Source organism: Gopherus evgoodei, chromosome 9, assembly GCF_007399415.2.
Source record: "Gopherus evgoodei ecotype Sinaloan lineage chromosome 9, rGopEvg1_v1.p, whole genome shotgun sequence".
In the NCBI taxonomy this organism is placed as follows: Eukaryota; Metazoa; Chordata; order Testudines; family Testudinidae; genus Gopherus; species Gopherus evgoodei.
The window spans coordinates 64392470-64415014 of record NC_044330.1 but is presented as its reverse complement, the minus strand read 5'-3'; the positions used below and the strand labels follow the sequence as shown (position 1 = coordinate 64415014).

Here is a 22545-nt window from a genome sequence, read left to right as displayed (position 1 = left end):
ATTAGATAAGATGCTTCAGTCTGAGCTATGTTGTTGCTGCTCTTAATTTCAAAATAAAAAAATACAAATAAAATAGACTATTTCAGCTATTCTATTATGTCATAATCTGCTCTGAGTAAACATGATAGGACATCTCATATTACACACTACTCCTAGTGACACTCTTCAATGGATCCCTATCCTCCACCCACAGTGAGGTAGGTAGGAGCAGATCATTAGTATCCCTACTTGAAAGAGGAAGAAGCTAAGGCTGAGAAAGGAGATTGACTTGTCTTAGGTTACACAGCCAGCCAGTGGCAGAGTTGGGAATAGGAGCAAAGAGCTCTGATTTTCAAACTAACCATCAGATCTTGAATTTCAAACACTGAATGACTTGAGTAAAGTGTTCTCAAAGGAGCTCCAGACCAACAACAGTGCACAGTAATTATTCAGCAAGTATTTGAGGAGAACTGCAATGTTAGAGAGAACCATGAACTGCTCAGAGACAATTAATGCAGAAAGCAGCAAAATTTGTCAAATGTATGACTGGTTATGACTTATTTACTTGGTTTTAAAAGAGAAGAACAAGGACCTGAGTCTCCTCCCTGTCAATAACTCCCTGCTCAGCCAATCAGGGTAGAGACTGAGGACGGGAGGCTGAGAGTTCTCATAAGAAAGCCCAAAGGATGGCCCAGGTCACTAGTTGGGTCACTGCCAGAACACTATTTCAGCCTCACATTTTTGGGTGGACCTCCCACAGTGGGAGCTGCCGAGTACTCCCCTGCCACACACACACACACACACACACACACCTCCTGGTGTTGGGAGAAGAACAGGAGAAAGAAGAAAAGAAGCAAGAGACAAAGAGAAAGGAGGGAGGGAGGGATGGAGGAAAAGGTGAAACAAAAGGGACAAACTCTAATGTCCCCAGTGTTTCTAAGGAACAAAATCCCAGGGGCAGAATAAAATTCTGCCTCCTTAAGCTCGTGTTTTCCATGCCTAGAATTCAACTGTCACCAGATGGATCAGACTGTATAGGTTTCAAAGCTCGAGAAGGCTCTTACCTTCTAAAGAGAGACAGTTGTTTTCTAGTAAAATCAGGAAAAGGGAAGGGGAAAACTCGAAAGAGATTCCTCCTGGCTCTCACGTACATGAAGCTGAATACTCTCTCAGTCCTCAAAGAGAGACCTGGAGAAGGAGACTTGCTGAAGCAAAGCCACAGGGGTCTCAGAGGTTTCCCTGGCTCCTCGCCCCTGTCCTGCCTGGCTGATGTCAGCATGTCTCTGTGAGGTCACCACCTCCCCACCACCTTTGACCAATAGTCTGAGGTCCTGCAAAAGGCCTTTGTGATGTCACTATCACACCCCTCCTTTGCTGTGCTAATGTCCTGCCCCTGGCCAGGCACTTTGGAATTTTGAGTTACTCCCTGTGGATCACCCCACTCAAGGAGCATTCATTCTAGGCAGCAAGCCCGCTAGACAGGAAAACATCAGATGCTGCTCCCAATGCTACACTCAGTTTTTCAGATATTAGTCGACTTTATGGCCAGAAGAGTCCATTAAAGCATCTAGTCTGACCCCCTGCATATCACAGGCCTCCTGTGTGACACAATAGCTACTTTTGGGGCAAATACCTTCTGGAAAGGCATCTAGTCTTCATTAAATGACATCAGGAGATGGAGAATCCATTGCTTTCCTTGGTACATTGTTCCTGCGGTGAATCATCCTCGCTGTTGAATATTTGTGTCTTATTTGTAATATGAATTTGTCTCTTTTCACCTTCCAGCCACTGGGTCTTGTTATGCCTTTCTCTGCTAGATTAAAGAGCCCTTTCATATCCAATCTTTTCCCTCCATTAAGACCATTCAACGCTTCAATGAAGTCACCTTTCAATCTTCTTTTGATAAGCTAAATAGGTTGAGCTCGTTCAATAGCTCACTTGAAAGTATTTTTCTCCAACCCTCAGAATATTTGTTGGCTCTTTGGTCATCAAACTCCTGAACTGCAGCTGGATGTGATTCTTGTTCTTCTGCACAGCACAGCTCCTGGAGAAGCGGGATCTGCAAATGTACATTCATATGATACCTTTGTTTAATTGATGAAAACATAAACTAGACACTTAGAGGACTGGAACTAATTTCAGTTGATGGACAGCTTTGCTAGGTTTTTATGCATTTGGACAGCAAAATGTTGAGTATTTACATTCATTTCAAGCATCCCTCTATAGTGGAGCTCCTGAACATAATGAAGAATGGGAATGAAAATGTTTTCCTTTTTTTTAAAAAAAAAGAAAGAAGGTTATAAGAGAACACAGGGTTTTCAACCAAGGACCAATTGAGGTGCAAGCAAGTTCTCTACTACCAAGCTATACACCTATGATAACAGGAGTATAGAATTGTGATCTACAGGACTTTGAAGGACAGACCCTGCTTCATCGAGCTCCTTTGCCATTCCCAGACCACAGGTGGTTTTTAAATGGGGTTTTATTAAACTTCTTAAATGTGGTAAACACCACAGCTTGCACATCCACCAATATAGCTTCTCCCACTGACATAGCTGCCATCTCTTGGGGAATTGGATTAACTACATCCACAGGAAAACTCTCTCCCATCAGCATAGAGCGGTGGTTCTCAAACTACGAGTCAGGACCCCAAAGTAGGTCATAACCCTGCTTTAATGGGGTCACCAGGGCTGGCATTTGACTCATTGGGTCCCGGGGCTGAAGCCAAAAGTCTGAGCCCCGCCACCCAGGGCTGAATCCCTTAAGCTCTAGTTTTTGCCCTCCCTCAGCTGGGGCTGGGCTTAGTCTCCCCTGCCTCTACCCAGTGGGGAGAGGCTTGGTCCCTTTTTCCAGGGCTATGTAGTAAGTGTTTTTTTGGCAGAAGGGGGTTGTAGTGAAAGGAAGTTTGAGAAACCCTGGCATAGAGCCTCTGAATATGTCTAGACTTGGCTCCCTGTGGCACATTGGGTGATCAGACACTGAAAGTACAGCCATGAAGACGCCACACACCAACCTTGCCTAGCAGGCGAAAATCAAACCTCCACAGAAAGATACCCTGTGCTTTTTAACCCATCTCCCTAAGCACTCAGCCACAACCACTTAACAAAGGGGCTGTTCTACACTATGGTTCTGGTCTCACTGAAGGGTCATTTCCAATTGTTTGCTCAGACCAGCATTAGGGGAAATGGTGCCCTGGGCAAAGCTTGTACTTTGGCACTTCCCCATTGCCCCTGGATGATCCCCACTCCTCCTTTACCGCTAGCTCCTGCACTCCCAACCCTTGCACCTCCTTGCCCCTTAACTCTTGCCCCCACCTGTGCTGCCTTTGCCATTAACTCAGTGTGCCACCAGCCATTGCCCCTCTCCTGCAGCCCCTTCACATGGTTCCAGTGCTGGGGGCCCCACACTTGTTTTCCCTTTCCCTGGGCTTTGGCATCACTAGCCCTTGATTAGTGAGTAGGATTCAGTGGTCCCCAAAATGTGGGGCATGACTTCTAAGAAGCCACAGAGGAACTTTCATGGGGGCATCTCAGGGCCTGAGCCAGCCCCCATTGAGGTAGCACCACTCAGCCCCACTCTGTCCCAGCTCTTCCCCAACCCCACCCTCAGCCTGGGCCTCTGACTCCCAGCTTGGCCTCGACCCCCTTACCCTTGTCTGCACCCTTCTCCCCAGCAAGCAACAGCCCCACTCCCAGCCTCAGTTGTTGACTGTGGCTTCCGAGGGTCCACAGCCATGCATAAGACGGCACAGTGTGAAATATTTGGGGACCACTGTTTTAGGATGATGTTCTCAATCACTTATATGCAGCCCAATAAAGGCTATTCCTCACGCATCTACCCCTCCATCAGGACCGACTAGGTATGTTCTGCTACTCTTCACTCATGCAGGAAGGATAATAACATTTCATTCCACTCGATCCTGAAGTGATTTGTAACCAGCCAAAACCGGTCATTTTAGGAAAGTGGCCCCATCATGCTGTATTGCTAGGCAGAGTAGGTGTGTCTATGCAAACACGGTCTGTTCCTGAAGTCCTTCCCCCAGCTCCTCACTAGATGTGAGGAGGAAGCTCAATCAGCCCCTGCTTCAGCTTAATATTTAAAAAGTCCATATTGTCCCTATCTCTGCTGGCCCTAGATTTCTCCTACTGTCTCTTTTGTGACAGCTCAGATGAGATGACCAAGTGGTTAAAGTGATAGACTTCTAATGTGTTGTTCTCTGCAGGCATGGGTTCAAATCTCCTTCTTTTTGGATGCATTTAGTTTTCACTCCTCCTTTATAGACAACCATCTCCCCCTTTGGTACAATGACAAACCAAACAATGTTGCTTCCTGCAAACAAAAACCTGCTTAGAAACTCAGACCCCCCCCCCGCGATTTTAATAAAATGTCTAAAATCCAGATTTCTAAAAAAAAAAAAAAAGAAAAAGAAAAAAAATCTCTAGTCCTGTATTTCTTAGTTTTTGTCTCTAAAGGTAACATCCTCATCATCTTCCCCAAACACTCTGGGAGCTGCCAAATTGTTAAAATACCCTCAACTCAAGCAAAGCCAGAACAGTGAACCAGAGCTAGTGTCTAGGCCAAGCTTTTCTGAAGGAGGCAACTCAAACATTATCTCCCTGCTTCCCTTGGCAAGCTCTGACTGAGAAAACAAAATTCCCCAAACTGAAAAATGTTGCTGAAAAACCAATACTAGTCTGTTTGGGGACTTTGGTTTGAAAGTATTATTATTATTCTCTTCTGATTTCTGAATCAGTTCAGTCTTTGTCCTCCAGGTATGTTTCCAGCTGTTGAGTTGTGGGGAAGAGAGGCCAAGTCATGATGACCCTTCCTCTCTTGCTAAGAAGCTGCTTTGCTACGATGTGAGTCAAGCAGTGTCCATTGTCTCTGTGCTATCTTGGAGAAGCCTGCGTTGTACACGGTACCTGGGATAGTCCTTGGGAGTGTGGATACCTTGAATGGGACAGCAGCGAGTCTGGTTCTTTCCTTGTTGCACCTGAAAGGCTGGTGGGGGGTATTTCTCAACTTCATAACATATCTCAGTAATGCACACAGAGCAAAACTTCATAACTTCCCAACCAATGCGAGCACACACAGTCCAACAAGATATTAATGTACAACAGATCAAGACTTTTGAAATGATACCTCACCAGGCAGACTTTGTACAAACCATGTCATCATTATATGACAGTGGTGAATATGGGGCTTCCAGGTGCTGCTCTGAGCACAGCATGCCACACCTGGGCTTCCATTGCAATGGAGACGTACCCTTAGAGTCCATCTCTCTTAGGATAAAGATGGCAGCAGGGCTGACCTGGGTCATCTGACTTGGGATCCTGGATGTAAAGCTGAAGGGCTAAAAACTGTGGTGCAGATATTTGTGTTCACGGTGAAGCCTGGGTTCAGAAACCCTCGACCCTTATGGGGCCTCAGAGGTTGGGCTCAAGCCCATATGTCTGCATTGTAATTTTATAGAGGTTGGGAGAGAGTTTAGGAAGTGGAAATGGTAAAACCACATTGAGGGGACTGGACCACTGACCTATCAGCGCTCAACATCCAAACTTTCAGTCACTCTATTATCAGTGCCTTTGAGTGTAATTTAATCAGTAGGTCCATCTAGCTCTGAATTTTGTCTTCTGACAGTAGCCAATACCAGGTGCCCCAAAAGCCACACTTTTGCCCAGGCACCACTAGGAGTTGAACTCAAGAACTTCTGTTTACAAAGCAGGTATTTTAACCTACTAAGCCATGTTGCCTACTGGAATTTAGTGCATCATATCTGCCCATACCTGACTCTCTGACAAGTCCCACTGGGCCCTGACAAGCATTGCTCATGTTTGGCTTCTATAAAGCAAAGGAGCAGGTGAAGTTTTGCTCCCAAGGTATGTGTATGATTCTTTGGACAGGTCAACACTATAAAATTAGGTTGGTGTAATTATATTACTTAGGCTGGCAATGCAGTTATATCAACCTAATCCCAGTGTAGATAGCGACTCAGCTGTTAGAACTTTCTGGAGCTATGAAAGGGAAGGGGCCCAGCCTCTGTAGCAGGAATGCAGGGCTGATGAGTTCACGGCAGACATTATGGGATGCTGGTGGAGGCCAGTCATGGTGATATAATGACCAGCAGCATTTACACTGACAATTTGTTGCTTTAAGTTTACTGCAAAAAGCTCTAGGCCTCTCGTCGAGGTGGTGTTATTTTGTCACAAAAACAGGGCACTTTTGTCACCAGATGTGGCATTGCAGTGTGTACACCAGCCACAGCCTGCCAACTGAGGGAGCATTGTGTGTTTTTCACACACCTGAGCAATATAATGATGCTGAAGTAACTTTGTAGTGCAGACCTGGCCCAAGATTCACACACACACACAACTTGCAAGGAAAACGTCACCTGCTCCTCTGCTTTGCAGAATCCAAACACATGCAAAGCTTGTCAGGCCCTGATGGGGATGGCAGAGAGTCAAGTGTGAGCAGACAGTGTGTTTTAGCCACAGGCAGGTACCATGGCTTAGCTGGCTAAAGTAGTTGCCTTGTAAACAGGAGAGCCTGGGTTCACCTCCCAATGATGCCTTGTTGAGTAACTCCTGGAGCACCTGGTATTGGCTACTGTCAGAGGACAAAACACAGAGCTACATGGACTTTTGCTCCAGCCCAGTATGGCTGTTCTTATGGTTTAAATTACACTCACAGGCACTGACAATAGAGTTACTGAAAGTTTGGGAGTTAAGAGCTGATAGGTCAGTGTTCCAGGCTCCTTGCAGATGACCTCATCCCTCTGGGACACAGACAGGCCTGGGCTCTCAGACCAAATGGCTCATTGTGGCTGCCGGAATCTGTAGGCAGCTCATTTAGTTTCCACCCAGGATTGAGTCCTGCTTCATCCACCGTGTGTGAGAATGAAAATCCTAAACTGCCCTTTAAAATAACAAATGCAGCAGGACCTGTTCTTGTCCCTGCCCCAAAGCAGACAGACCAATGGAGAAATGCCATGAGTCCATGGTAATACTCCACTGCCATTTTACATTTTTTGCTTGCTAAACTCCCTTCCAACCTTGTGAGGTCCAGAACCCGGTGTTGAGCCTGAGCTGAGATGTCTACTCTGCAAATTTACCACCCCACAGCCCAAGCCCCGGGAGCCTGAGCTGGCATGCGACAGCCGTGGGTGTTTCATTGTAGTGTGGACATAGCCTAGCGTTATGTCTACACTGCCATTAACACACCCAAGTCACTATTCTCAAACCCTGGGTCAGTTGATTCAGGCTTGTGGGGCTTGTGCTGCGGGGTTATAAAATTACAGTGTACACACTTGGGCTTGAGCCCACGCTCTGAGACCCCACGAGGGGTGAGGGTCTCCGAACCTGGGCTCCAGTCTGAGCCCCAGGAATCCAAATCAGATCATCCCAGCCAGACAGGCCATAGGGATTTTATCACAATATAGATGCACTCTCAGGGCATGTCTACATTGCAACGTAAGCCCAGGTTTAGCAGAAGTCATGTCAGCAGCCCCAACACATAAACATAAACCATGAGGAAAAGACCCACCCCCAAATAAGCTGAGCAGTATCCTTCCCCCTACAGTTCATAAGTCCAACAACCAAAAGTCCTTTAACATGAGCCATCCCCTCTCTGTACCCCACTCACAGCTGTCATCCTTAGTCAGTGCAAGCCCAGAGGTGCCTCTGTACTGTTCACTTGCCATCCTGGGTGGAAAAGGGGGAAAATAAGAAGGCACCATACTCACTATGTTGCCTAGGGACTCACTCATCGCTCCACAGCCACCCTGTCTTAAAGTTGGTCTAATACCATTTTAGTATTGGGACCCAGACCCCAGCCCACTTGGCTTTGGAACCTCTGTCCACTGCCTAGCAAGTACTATTGAATTGAGGGTGAGTCCGCCATTTGAGGTCTGCCGAGGCCAGTTGTGCTGCCCTCCATTCACACAACAAAAATAACAACCCTTTATTTCTCCTGCCCCTATAACATGCAGACTGGGAATCCAACACCAGCCAAAAGTGATCATTTCGGCAAGCAAACCAACATATTTCCAACATACTGTAAAATCCACATGCAGACTCATACACGAAACCTTTCAAGAAAATCTTCCTGAGGGGGTCTGAAGCACCTGCTGCTGGAGGGAAGGCAGGAGCTGTGGATTGGGACTGAGGAGCAGTGTGAGGAAACGGGACCTGTGGGTTGGGATTCAGGGGCACTGGGAATAGGAGGGGCCTGTGGGTTGGGACAGAGAAGGGTGAAGAGGAGTAGGCTCTGGTTGGGAGTGAGGAGCAGTGTGCATAGGAGGGACTGAAGGTTGGGATTGAGGGGCACTGGGAAAAAAGGGGACATGGGTTTGGGCTGAAGAACATCCTCATTTGGGGATTCAGCAGGACAGAGGAAGGCAGCAGATGATTCTAATTTCTTAGGGATATTCTGTGTGTTTGTACGTGTGTGTGGGCAGGGAAGGAACATTCTATATGCCCAGAGGCCTTTATTCCTCCAGGCTGCAAGGACAGAGGGGCTGTCAGAAAGTTGCCCCTTCAAACCCACACACAAAAAGGCCCTTCTGAGGAAAGGGAAAATCCTGAAGAGAAAAAGTACCATCAAAGAGGACTGCAGAAAGAAAGTTTAAGATCTTGGTAAGTAGTTTATCACCTGACCAGGGATGTGAACCTTGCACTCTCAGATTAAAAGCCTGATGTTCTACCAACTGAGCTGCCAGCAGACAACTGCAACTTAGTGCAGAGGAAAAGCTTGTAAAGAAAACAAGAGCAAGAAACAATAGGAGAAACTTGCTGCTCTCTCTGGCCTGGTCAACACTACGAGTTTATATTGAATTTAGCAGCCTTAAATCGCATTAACCCTGCATCCATCCACACAAAAAAGCCCTTTATATTGATATAAAGGGCTCTTAATTCCAATATCTGAACTCCTCCTCGATGAGGGAAGTAGTGCTGAAATCGGTATTGCCACGTCAGATTAGGGTTAGTGTGGCTGCAATTCGACGGTATTGGCCTCCGGGCACTATCCCACAGTGCACCATTGTAACCACTCTGGACAGCAATCTGAACTTGGATGCACTGGCCAGGTAGACAGGAAAAGACCCACAAACTTTTGAATTTCATTTCCTGTTTGCCCAGCGTGGAGCGCCAATCAGCACAGGTGACCATGCAGTCCCAGAATCAAAAAAGAGCTCCAGCATGGACCGTATGGGAGATACTGAAACTAAGGCTTTTTCTCAGCTCATTTCACCACCCTCTATCCTGCTGGGGTTGAGTTTATTGCAGATGTTACCCAAAATTGGGCCAGCTTGTAAGCGTAGGGAGGACTAATGACCCACCAGAGTTTGGCAGAAAGCAGCAGGTTCATTATACTGACAGCTAAGCTCAAAAGAAGAAGAGGGGGGGAGTGTCACACTCACACTTGCATACTCTTTTTCCCAAGACAGACACAACACTGGAGATGTCAGGATTCTGCAAGGTAAGTGTCCCACAGCGCAGCTATGGACGGTGCGATGAAGGCAAGCCTTCCTGAGGCACAATGAAATACAACACAGAGAACCACTGGCCAGGCGGTCAGGCAAAGGGCATTCGCTGGAGGTACAAGCTTGTGAGTGCTCACCTGAGCACATGGCCCCTTCCCCTTTTAAGGACCTGCACCCAATGGTCTGTGACTAGAGATGACTTGGCTGCATCTGGTTGGTCACACTCCACCTTGGGCAGTGGCCATGCTCTGGTTTTGTGAGTGTGGCCTAATTAGAGTCCCAGACACCTTATCTACCTGGAAGTTCTTCTGCTCTTTAACCAGCCCATTCATCCCTCGAGTAGTCCAGGAGGGTGCAGGAGGGGTAAAGCCATTTCACAGGCATTCAGAGAGGGAGAGGAGACAAAAATGGGAGCAGGGGAAGTATAACAGACCCTCTGAGCATAGAAATCACTGCTGCTCCTACAACAGGAGGGACAGGCTAGTAGAAGGTGGGAAATTTAATCCATTATGGTTTTGCCTGGTTTCAAACCACAGGCCTTTTGCATGTGAGGCAAACATAAGAACCACTACACTACAAAAACTCTACAGCAAGGTTCTGCCCCTCCCTTCATAAGAAAGACCATACTGGGTCAGACCAAAGGTGCATCCAACCCCGCATCCTATCTGCCAACAGTGGCCAATGCCAGGTGCCCCAGAGGGACTGAACCTAACACTTCCACCCTCGGACAAAGAGAGGCTAGGGATCCCATTCCTTACCCATCTTGGCTAATAACCATCCATTAATTTATCTGCAAAAAGAAACAGGAGTACTTGTGGCACCTTAGAAACTAACAAATTTATTTGAGCATAAGCTTTCCTGGATGCATGCAGTGGAAAATACAGTAGGAAGGGATATATATATATAGAGAGAGAGAGAGAGAGAGAGAACATGAAAAAAATGGGTGTTGACATATACTCTATAAAGAAAGTGATCAGTTAAGGAGAGCTATTATCAGCAAGAGAAAAACACCTTTTTGCAGCGATAGGATGGTCCGTTTCCAACAGTTAACAAGAAGGTGTGAGTAACAGTAGGGGGAAAATAGTTTTACTTTGTGTAATGACCCATCTGCTCCCAGTCTTTATTCAAGCCTAATTTAATGGTGTCCAGTTTGCAAATTAATACCAATTCAGCAGTCTCTTGTTGGAGTCTGTTTTTGAAGGTTTTTTGTTCTAATATTGCAACTTTTAGGTTTGTAATCGAGTGACCAGGGAGATTGAAGTGTTCTCCGACTGGCTTTTGAATGTTATAACTCTTGACATCTGATTTGTGTCCATTTATTCTTTTATGCAGACACTGTCTGGGTTGGCCAATGAAGGAAGGGGCTGGATTCAATGGTTCCTTCCAGTTCTAGGAGATAGGGTACATCCATTATCTTTCTTTTTTTTCTTACTGCACATCAGACCCAGGACTTGCACCCAGCAGTTCTTAGGGCCGTGGGACAGAACTGAACTTCACTGGCAGCAGTGAGGGAGAATGGTTGGGAATGAACTGTCTGGGGAATATTTTAATCCTTATCTAATTTTCAGAGGATTAAATCAATGCAGCTTCCACTTCTCCATCTCTCCCAAGGAAATAACGTTTCTGTGTGAAGTACCCAAACCTTTTAACAATAAGAAGTGAAATGAAATGGCCACATGATGGCAACAGAATCTAAGAAATTTGTTAGTCTCTGGGGTGCCACACGTACTCCTGTTCTTTTTGAGGACACAGACTAACACAGCTACTCCATTGAAACCTAAGAGATGAGAAGCCATGTTCTTGTTCAATGTGCATTGAAGCTGAAAAGGGAGATGCTTTCTCTTTGAGGCCCCCACTTTAATCCACTAGACACCCCTTTCCTCCCACAGCCAAGAATAGAACCCCACAGTCATGCTAGTAGCACCCTCTGACCCTACAATGAAAGAGAAATGCTGAGACCCCTGTGCTGTCCCATCAGGTCCTTGCCTGCACTATCATTGAAACCCAATGAGGTTTCCTTGAGCAGTTTTGACTCACTCCCAGAAAGGGTACAATTTTAGGAGCAGGTTCCAAATAGTGCAATTAACCAGCCAGAAAGGGCAGCAGGTGTCAGTGTAGCAGCCATTGAAATAACTCTGCACTTACTTAGATGCAGACATAACGAGCTCTCTGGTTGGTAAACTTACAGAGACTCTGCTCCTGCTCATGAACTAGCAGCCCATGACCTCTAAACAGCTGCCATTTGAATGCATCTGAAAGTTATAAGGAACAATGATCTGTGTTAAAGGAAGGTTGCCATTTATGAGAGCCCCAATTGATACCATGTGCACAAAGAGAGGTTTGAATGTGTAACAGGGAGTTTGGGAAATCCTGGTTATTTTAGTTTTGTAACAGGCTCCTGTCCACCTCCAATAGAGTTTTCAGTCCCAATGACAACTTACTTACCAAAATTAATACAGACTAGTCCATTCCTCCCAAGTGGATGTGGTTCTTGTTCTTCTGCACATTGTAGCCCATGGAGGCTAAGGACCTGCAAATGTGTTTTCACATGCCTTTGTTTAATTGACGAAAACAAACCTAGACACTTGGAGGATTGGAAGTGATTTCAGCAGAGGGACATGTTTGCTAGGCTTTTATGTATTTGCATAGGAAAGCATGAAGTGTATCCATTCATTTCAGGGACCCCTATTCAGTGGAGTTTCTGAATATACTGGAAATGAAATTATTTTTAATGAAGGAGCAGGTTTGTAAAGGGGCTCTTGGATTTGAATTAAGGACCACTTGATTTACAGCCAAACACTACACCACTGAGCTATACTCCCCTAACATTTACAAAGGCAAGTCAGTGATCTTAAGGATTTTGAAGGATGGGCTCTGCCTCAGAGAGCTCCTTTTCTATTCCCAGACCACAGGGCTTTTAAAAATGGGGTTTGATTAAACTTTATATATATGTGTAGACACCACAGCTTGCACATACACCAGCATAGCTTCCCCCACTGACATAGCTACCACCTCTTGGGGAGATGGGTTAACTACACGGACGGGACAGCTCTCTCCCCTCCACTTAGAGCATCTTCATTATTTATAAATAGGTGGGAAATGACCTCCTAAATGGCCAGGAACCAATTTATCAAATATTGCTGTGTCTGCATTCAATATGGGAAACACTGCTCTACAGCCAAAATGCTTCTGAAATAAATGTAGTCAAACTTTACTAATTCTGGGTCACTGAGAACGAAAATGATGCTTAAAATTGTTGATTGGCTCTAGTTTTCAAGATATGCTATTGGGTCAGTATATACGACCCTTGACTTGGGAGTGGCGGAGGATAAGTGAGTTATAAAGAGAAGGGATCTCAATTTAAACCAGAAATGATTAAAATACATCTTTGACTGGATCAATGAATAAATCTATGACTGGGTTTGGGCAGTACTTGCTTTTTAGGCAAAACAATGAATGCTGCAATCTGAAGCTGGTATTGCATCATACATGATATGAATTGCATCATGTTATTCCTAGAAGTCATGGATGATGCAATCATAACGAAGCTTACATCATTCTGCTGAACAAATTGCCCTATATCAGCTCTAGAAATCACACAGTGTCGTGCTCTCTTATTTCTCAGTGTTTGATTTTGCAAAGCGACATATTTCTGTTTAGCCAAAATGAGCAGAGATGCCTCGTACCTGTGTGAACAGTGCAGATAACTTCTGCTATGTTTGTGGTGAAGTGACTTTTGCATCACAAAAGAGCAGTCTAACCACTATGGTTAAGAAAGCCTATTACCTTTATTTTGGCTGCAAAATTGGAGATCAGGACAAGAGGTGGGCCCCACACATATGCTGCAACACTTGTGCAGCAAATCTTCACCAGTGGTTGAACAGGAAAAGGAAATCTATGCCTTTTGCAGTGCCAATGATTTGGAGACAGCCAACAGATCATACCAGCAATTGTTACTTCTGCATGGTGCCTCCAATTGGGAAAGGTGTGTCAAAGAAGAAAAAGTGGACTGTGCATTATCCAAACATTCCATACTCCCAGTACTCCACGGAGAAGGACTGCCAGTTCCTGATGCACCAGAATCCTTCTCACTTGAGTCAGACAAGAAAGAGGATGAAACTTCTGGTCCTGAACCATCAATGTCACAGGACCCACATTTTCTCCCATCCTCCTCCTCTGAACCACACATCATAACACAAGGTGAATTGAATGACCTTGTCAGGGATTTGGAACTACCCAAGAGGAAGGCAGAGCTATTGGGCTCCAGACTACAGCAGTGGAATCTCCTGGCAGGCTATCAGGGGAAATGGAGCCCATCAATGCTTGCAGACTATTGCTGGACAATGACAAGAGATGCTCCACTTAATGAATACAAGAGACAAGCCAAGAAACGCCGAGTAGACACTGAATAGGACTAAACTATGTACAGAACAGTTTTTTGCCTTTTGTTTCCTAATAAATTTTATTTATATAACCCTTTTGCTGATTTTTAAAGTGTTACATAAACAGGACAGGTGAAATATTAGCATGTAAAGCAACCATAAACACATGAAAAGACCTAGGTTTACAAATTATGATTAAAACTCTACTATCTACACAATATACATAAACATAAAATGTAAAAACATAAATATCTTAGAAACAGTAACCAATCAGTGTTTTAATCGTCATATTTGAATTCAGCACATCAAAATACATAATAAATATCACATTTTATCTCTGAAGCAGACGACTTCTCAAAAATTGTAGACCAGTGTAACTGGTCATATTGGGCTGGATTAGTAGGAGCATTGCAAGCAGATCGAGGGAAGTGATTATTCCCCTCTATTCAGCACTGGTGGGGCCACATCTGGAGCATTGCATCCAGTTTTCACGCTCCCTCTCCCCACTACAGAAACAAATTGGAGAGAGTCTAGGGGAGGGCAATAAAAAATAATTAGGGGGCAGAGGACTTAGGAGAAGAGGCTGAGGGCAAGGTCACTCAGTGGGGTGGCAGGTGGGGCAATTTGCCCCAGGCCCTGCAGGGGCCCCCATGAGAATATAGTATTCTAGAATATTGCAACTTTTTTTTATGGAAGGGGCCCCTGAAAATGTTTTGCCCCAGACCCCCTGAATCCTGTGGGCGGCCCTGTCCAGACCATGGTGCTATTTCCTCACTCCACCCCCTTCCCTCATTCTCCTCCCTTTGAGGCCCTACCTGTGCTCTGCCCTCACTCCCATTTGTCCACTTCCCACCCCTGCTCTTCCTTTCTGGCTGAGGCCTGCTGGTCCACCTTTCGCTTGCTCCTCTCCTCCCGCAAGGCCTCCTCGCACCTCTCCATCCCCTACCCCAAGGTCTGCCTGCTGTTCACACCTCTCTGTCCCCTCCCGTGAGACCTGCCCTGTCCACACCTCTCTGAGCCCTCCCCTGAGACCCTCCTGCCCACACTTCTCTGTCCCCTCCCTCGAGACCCACCTTGTCCATCGCCCACACCTCTCTGCCTCCTCCCTGAGACCCACCCTGCCCATCGCTCACACCTCTCTGACCCTCCCGTGAGATCTGCCCTGCCCACTGCTTGTACCTCTCTGACCCTTCCCCTGAGACCTGCCCTGCCCACTGCTTGTACCTCTCTGACCCTTCCCGTGAGACCTGCCCTGCCCACCACGCACATCTCTCTGCCCCCTTCCCTGGCCTGACCTGCCCACCACCCACATCTCCCCATCATTAACCACAAACACACTCTCCTCATGCTCCAGCGAGAAGGGAAGGGAGCAGGAATTCTTGCTGTTCAGCCATGGACACACTTACACAATGGCACAGCAGTGTGTGCGTTGTGGAAGCTGGTCTGAGGAAACAACTAGAACTGATCACTCAATGAGAACAGAACTAGAGTGTAGTGAGAGCAACACATTGTGGAAGAAGGGAAAGAATTGACAAGGATTTGTAGGGGATCTTAATGCATGTCAGTCTGTTAGCAAGAGTTAGGCCAGCTGTAACCCTAATGACGTGAGATTTTTATAAGTGAGATAGTGTGAGGCGAGTAGGAATGAACTGCATGAGAAGTTATCACGACCTTGCACTGATAATCAAATACATAGACTGGCGCCCAGAAGTGAGGAAAATAAGATAGCAGGATAGCCCACGTATAAACAAAATGCAGCTGTTGCTCATTATTGTCTGTATTATTGCTTGTTGTTGTCTGTAACAAAGGTATAAATGCTTGCTGGAATTGTTTACCTGTTGAGAGACCTGTCCGGGACTGGGGTGACCCAGTGTCCTAGGGCATTCCCTCCCTCTATTGCAATTGCTGGAGAAATAATAAAGTATTTGATTTTGCTGCACCCAAACAAAAAAGCAAGAACTGCATTTTTCTCCAACAACATTGCACAAGTAGTTGTGGCCGAGTGGTTAAGGTGATGGGCTCAAAATCTGTTGTGGTCTCCCTGTGCTGGTTCAAATTCTGCTGACTACAGAGGAAGTTGTGGCCCTTTAATTTCAATGAAGCTGGGTCTTGTCTCACTCTTAAGCTATGTCTACATGAAAGATTAAATGTGGCCTGAGTTCAAGTGTTTTAATTGAACAGCTGTTGCATGTCCACCCTGTGCCCCTGTGTCACCAGAGCACATCCATGCTGGCATCTCTTGGATTGGCATGGAGAGCAGTGCACTGTGGGTAGCTATCCCACTGTGTAACTGGCTCCAGGGTGCTTTGGGAAGAGTTTGCAATGCCTCACGGGCTGGTACAGCTTCTCATGATACAGATTTCTATCCCATTGTTGCATGGGCATCCTACTAGATTGCCAGCTGCTTTTCAACTGCAATGTGCATGGTGGGGTAGGAACGTGTGTGTGGAGGGGGGAGAGACAGTGTGTGCATTCCGGAAGAGTGAGTGTGTTGGCACACTGTCTCTAAGTTCAGACAGCTGCTGGAAACAACCAGTCCTGAGGCAGAGGACAGGCCTGACGTCAGCCCCCTTCTCTCACTGGATCAGCTCAGCACAGCAGTTTCTGTCACATACACACACATGCACACACTGCTGCCTGCTTAGCTCTGTGTCAGGGGTTCTGGAACAGGGAATTTAGAGGGCCATGGCCCCGCCACTCTTTACTGGCTGTTAGGACAAATGATGGGGGAGAGGGAAAGGGGGCAGTCTTGGGGGAAAGAGGCATTCTGTGGGTGTGGCCTCAGGGGGAGAGGTGGTGTGAGTGTGGGTCCTTAGGGAAGGGGTGTCATGGGGGTGCCACAGTTCGGACAAGGGTGCCCCCCCCCACTGCAAGGAAGCTTCTGCTGTCCCTGCTCTGTGTTCACAGAGTGGGAGAGAACAGCTACCACGGCAGTGATTTGCTCCCTGGGGCTCCGGCAGAGGGGCTTGGGAGGTGATTTAAAGGGCCCGAGGCTCCGGCCGCTGCAGGGAGCCCTGGGCCCTTTAAATCACCAGCCTGGGGAAGCCTGGCCAGGCTGGCACAGCGTACTAGCTCTTGCCGGTACCCCATACCGTAACATGCCAGCACACTTTCACCTCCAGAAGGTCCTCATGTGGATCAATAACTGGTTAAAAGATAGGAAACAAAGGGTAGGACTAAATGGTCAGTTTTCAGGATGGAAACAGGTAACTAGTCAATATATTCATAAATGATCTGCTAAACAGTGAGCTGACAAAATTTGCAGATGATCCAAAACTACCGGCTTGCTTCCTAGAACAAACGCTCCTTGAGTGGGGTGATCCACAGGGAGTAGCTCAAACCTCCAAAGTGCCTGGCCAGGGGCAGGACATTAGCACAGCAAGGGAGGGGTGTGGCAATGATATCACAAAGGCCTTTTGCAGGACCTCAAACTATTGGTCAAAGGTGGTGGGGAGGTGGTGACCTCACAGAGACATGCTGATGTCAGCCAGGCAGGACAGGGCGATGGGCCAGGGATACCTCAGAGATTCCTGTGGCTTTACTTCAGCAAGTCTCCTTCTCCAGGTCTCTCTTTGAGGACTGAGAGAGTATTCGGGTTCAGGTACATGAGCGCCAGGAGGAATTTCTTTTGAGTTTTCTACTTCCCTTTTCCTGACTTTACTAGAAAACAGCTGTCCCTGTTTAGAAGGTAAGAGCCTCCTCGAGGTTTGAAACCTGTTCAGTCTGATCCATCTGGTGACAGTTGAATTCTAGGCTTGGAAAACACGATCTTAAGGAGGCACAATTTTATTCTACATCTGGGATTTTGATGGTGGCCGACTCCCTGATGCACCTTAGACATACCCTAAAGAGGGTGGTCCCAAGGGAGAGTGTCTGAAGGTTGGATCACCTAACTCCCTGTAAATCCACAACCCAGACCCCTCCCTTGGCACCCTCTCACCAAGCCTTTGCGTGTCACAACTGAGGATGCCAAATTCAGGACGAACTGCTGAGAAATAGGGCAAACACAACAGTCAAGGTTCCTTCCCCACTCTGAACTTTAGGGTACAGATATGGGGACCTGCATGGATGCTTCTAAGCTTAATTACTAGCTTAGATCTGGTATCACTGCCACCATCCAGAATTTTCAGTGTCTGGATCACTCTCTTTCCCCCAAAAACCTTCCCCACCCTGGGTAGCCTTGAGAGATTCCTTCATCAATTCCCTGGTGAGTTCAGCTCCAATCCCTTGGATCTTAAAACAAGGAGAAATTAACCACCCTCCCTCCTTTCTCCCACCAATCCCTGGTGAGTCCAGATCCAATCCTCTTGGATCTAAAAACAAGGAAAAATCAATCAGATATTTAAAAAAAGGCTTTTAATTAAAGAAAAGAAAGGTTAAAAAAACCCTCTGGGAGAGATTAGCATACCAGCTACTCTCACAGACAACAGATTCAAAACACAGAGGATGTTCCTCTGGGCACAAATTTAGTTGCACAAAAAAATACCTAATTTGATTCTATCTCTAACTGCATAAGATAGGTTACAAAGAAATTAGCATAAACCTATTTATTCCTTTCTAAAACTTACTACTCTGATAAGAGGCTTGTTCCTTGATCTTTTTCACTCCGGCTGAAACTGAAACTCTAAACAAAGGAAAAACTTCCCTCCTTCCTTTTGAAACATCTTGTCCCCCCATCGGTCCCTCTGGTCATGTGTTAGCTAGGCTAGGTGAACTTTTTAACCTTTTACAGGTAAAAAAGGCATTAACCCTTAACTATCTGTTTATGACAACAACCCAAAACTGGTGGTTATTCTTTTATAAGTTTCAGAGCAGCAGCCTTGTTAGTCTGTATCCGCAAAAAGAACAGGACTACTTGTGGCACCTAAGAGACTAACAAATGTATTTGAGCGTAGCATGCATCTGATAAAGTGGGCTGTAGCCCACGAAAGCTTATGCTCAAATAAATTTGTTAGTCTCTAAGGTGCCACAAGTACTCCTGTTCTTTTATAAGATAGACCAAACCAACCACTAAAGTAAACTACTGTTTCCCACACTGGCTAACAAGAAAACAAAAAGGCAGTTTTCTCAGGCATTCTGGTTCTTATAACACCATCAAAAACACTGCATTCAGAGATGAGTAGTTCTTTACAACCAGTGTTATTAAATGATAGTTTCTTCTGATCCCAAAGGGCCAGCCACTCCCAGGTCAATATACAACTTAAATCTTACTCAAAAATAATGCTGGTGTCCATTCTTTAGTATCTACTATCTAAAGGTTTATTCATAAAAAGAAAGAAAGGGGAGAGTTAAAATTGGCTAAGGGAATCAATTACATGCAGTAATGGCAAAGTTCTTGGTTCAGGCTTGTAGCAGTGATGAAATAAACTATTGGCTTAAGTCAAGTCTCTGGAGTACATCTACGGCTGGGATGGGTTGTTCAGAGCTTCAGTTTGTAGCAAAGTTCCCCCAGAGGTAAGAAGCAAGATTGAAGACAAAATGGAGGTGTTTCCAGGGCCTTTTATACTTTTGCCATGTGAAGGGCATTCCATTGTTCTTCCTGTGGAAAATTACAGCAACAAAATGGATTTTGGAGTCACATGTGCAAGTCTTGTGTTCATGCCCAATTTCCCTCAGTCACTGCAGGATGCCATTACCTAGATTCCAGACAGTCTACATGATAGACTACATGACAGTCCACTCAGTATAGATGGGCTTTTCCCACGGTCCATTGTCAACCAGGTGTGTCTTGATGAACAACTTAATTTGAACAGTCCCTCCAAGGTGTGCTAGCTAGTTGCCTTGTGGGTGTTACCCTTTTATGCTTATAAGAAGCACACGGGATCTTTTTCAGGGGAAAAGACAATATGCCACATTCATTGGAGCTGAAACAATTAGCATATGCATTCAATCACACACTACACACACACACTGTGCCGCCAGTCGATGTTATAGTTACCAATCTAGAGTCCGGATCAACCTAGTGGCCAGCTAGTTTGTTATGGGTAGGAGGAGCTGGGTTCTGTTGGTTGCAATACAATCCTCTGGGGAAGTCTTGGCAGAATGAACCCAAAGTTTCTGGCAAGGCACCCTGGTTATATACTGATTTTCCTTCATTGGGACCAATGAGTTTTGCACCATCATGTTGTAATGAATTGTTTGACGAGTGCTTGTTTTCTTAAATTGTCCTTTTCGTCCTTCATCTTGATGTTCCATCAAGTAGTTCCTCAGGAAGTTATCCCAACTTGGTTTTGATCACAGCTATTTTGTCCCCACTGATAAGTGCCTTTAAAATCATCAATCAGCCCTCCTCTGGCATTTCAATAGGGGAGTGTTGCAGCCTCCTGGCACCTTTGCATCTGTTGCTGCTTCCTCCCTCGTACATCTGATTCAGCGGTGGCCTTCACACTTATCTCTTAACACACACATTCCTCATTCACACACAAACCAGAATTAATTTACACACAACATTTTGAACAGGAACATCAAATTGAAATGCAAAAGAAAACAACCATGGCATTCTTTTACTTATTTTAAAATGTTAAACCTGCAACAAATTGGTGATCCTCAAAGGTCTTTTACTGCCTTGAAATCAGTCCAGTCACAGATTCTGGCTGATATATCTCTACTCACTGGCCCATTAACCATTTCTTTCTGTTACTCTAAAAGGGTGGCTGGCAGGATGTGATCAGATCATACATCAATACATGTAATACATGCTATATTTTTATTCCTTATCCTTTATTCTAAATGATATAAAATACAAACATAAAATCCCACCACAACCTTTGGGGGAAGATTTTGGGGGAGTTCAGTTCCTGGTTTTTATTTGACCTTTCTCCAGCACTTGTTTTGGTTTGGCCTTCCCCTTTCCATCCCTGTCTGACGTTTCTGTCTCTATCACAGCAGGTGATGCAATGGTGCGAGAAAAAGAGGAGCAGAATTCTCAGCAGGGAAATGTTAAGCAAATGGATTAACACAGAGAATTAGCACAAAGATCGAAAAGGAATGTGTCCAGGAGTCATAAGCAGGAAAAATCCCATGACATTCAGCACAGACCAGAAAGAGAGCAGGTAAAGCAGCCAGGGGAGAAAGTGGGTAAATGTATTGGGGAACTCAGACAGACCTCTAGGAAACCAAAAAACAGCAGGAAATCTTCAGAGGAAAGAGAAAAAATACATGTGCTGAGTGTGGGTCCTTGACTACACTGGGGTGTAAAAAACACCCGCTGAGTGCAGCAAGTTACAGCGCTGTAAAGCGCCAGTGTAAACAGTGCCCCAGCGCTGAGAGCGAGGCTCCCAGCACTGTAAGCTAATCCCCATGGGGAGGTGGAGTACCTGCAGTGCTGGGAGAGCTCTCTCCCAGTGCTGGTGCCACAACCACACTCGCACTTCAACGTGCTGCCACAGGCGCACTCGTGTGGCAGCGCTTTGAAGTTGCAAGTGTAGCAATACCCTGGGAAAAACTTATGTGACTGCTCAACTCATATAAAGCATCAGAGAATCCACACAGGCGAGAGGCCCTATGATTGCTGTGAATGTGGGAAAATCTTCAGTCGTAGCTCACACCTTATTACCCATCGCCGAATCCACACAGGGGAGAGGCCTTATGAATGCAGTGAGTGTGGGAAAACCTTCAATCGCAGTTCAAACCTTATTAACCATCAGACAATCCACACAGGGGAGAGGCCCTATAAATGCTGTGAGTGTGGAAAATGCTTCACTAACACCTCAGTGCTTTCTAAACGTCAGAGAATCCACTCAGGAGAGACGCCCTATGAATACAGTGAATGTGGAAAATGCTTCACTAAGAGCCGAGGCCTTTTGAACATCAGAGAATGCACACAGGGGAGAGGCCCTTTGAATGTCATGAGTGTGGGAAAACCCTACAATCGCCGCTCACACTTTATTACCCATCAGCGAATCCACACAGGGGAGAGGCCCTATAAATGCTGTGAGTATGGAAAATGCTTCACTAACACCTCAGTGCTTTCTAAACATCAGAGAATCCGGAGTGGCCCCATGAATGCCGTGAGTGTGGGAAAAGCTTCTCGTGGCACTCAGCCCATGTTAACCATCAGAGAATCTGCAAGGGAGATAAACACCATAAAACCCTCTAGTGCTATCTATACTTTTTTTTTTAAATATTTTTTTCCTGATTCCGACATAGTAAGTTTTAAAGCTGCTTAAACTGTTTGCAACACCATTATTCCTCAGTTTGTCCAGATGAGTGGCCCATTTTTGCCTTTTGCAGTTTGCCCTGTTTTAAGGTGGGCCCATTTGGCCTTTCTATCAACTCCATTGTCTTGTGAGTAATTCGAGTGTGCCCTTCCTATCAGGAACCAGGGAACATCACATTTATACCATTCTTCCTATTGCAAATTGTGATGGGGCAAGGCCAGATGGCTACAGTAAAGTACTGAGAAACAGGTATGTTAGCCCCAGGCTAAACAAATCCCTAGTACCCTGGTAACCAAATGGCAGTTGCTCCAGGTTAATCAAGGCACCTGGGGCCAATAAAGGTCTCTCTAGAAGGCAGTGGAGATAGCTACTTTAATTAGAACACCTGCAGCCAATCTAGGCAGGTTAATCAGGGCACCTGGGTTTAAAAAGGAGCTCACCCCAGTCAGGCAGGGAGAAGCCAGAGGAGAAGGAGCATGTGTGAGGAGCTGGGAGTGAGAGAGTGTACTGCTGGAAGATTGAGGAGGATAAGCATTATCAGACACCA

General features: G+C 45.8%; 1 protein-coding gene across 1 annotated transcript in view; it reads left to right on the top strand.

Annotated features, from left to right (window-relative positions):
* The window catches only part of LOC115657023 (zinc finger protein 502-like), a 75341-nt gene extending 53255 nt beyond the window's left edge, over positions 1-22086 (top strand). The window contains exons 3-4 of the mRNA XM_030574217.1: positions 21312-21848; positions 22072-22086. Coding sequence (XP_030430077.1) covers positions 21312-21848; positions 22072-22086 — 552 coding nt within the window. The remainder of the gene's footprint in view (positions 1-21311; positions 21849-22071) is intronic.
* The last annotated feature ends 459 nt before the right edge of the window (positions 22087-22545 follow it).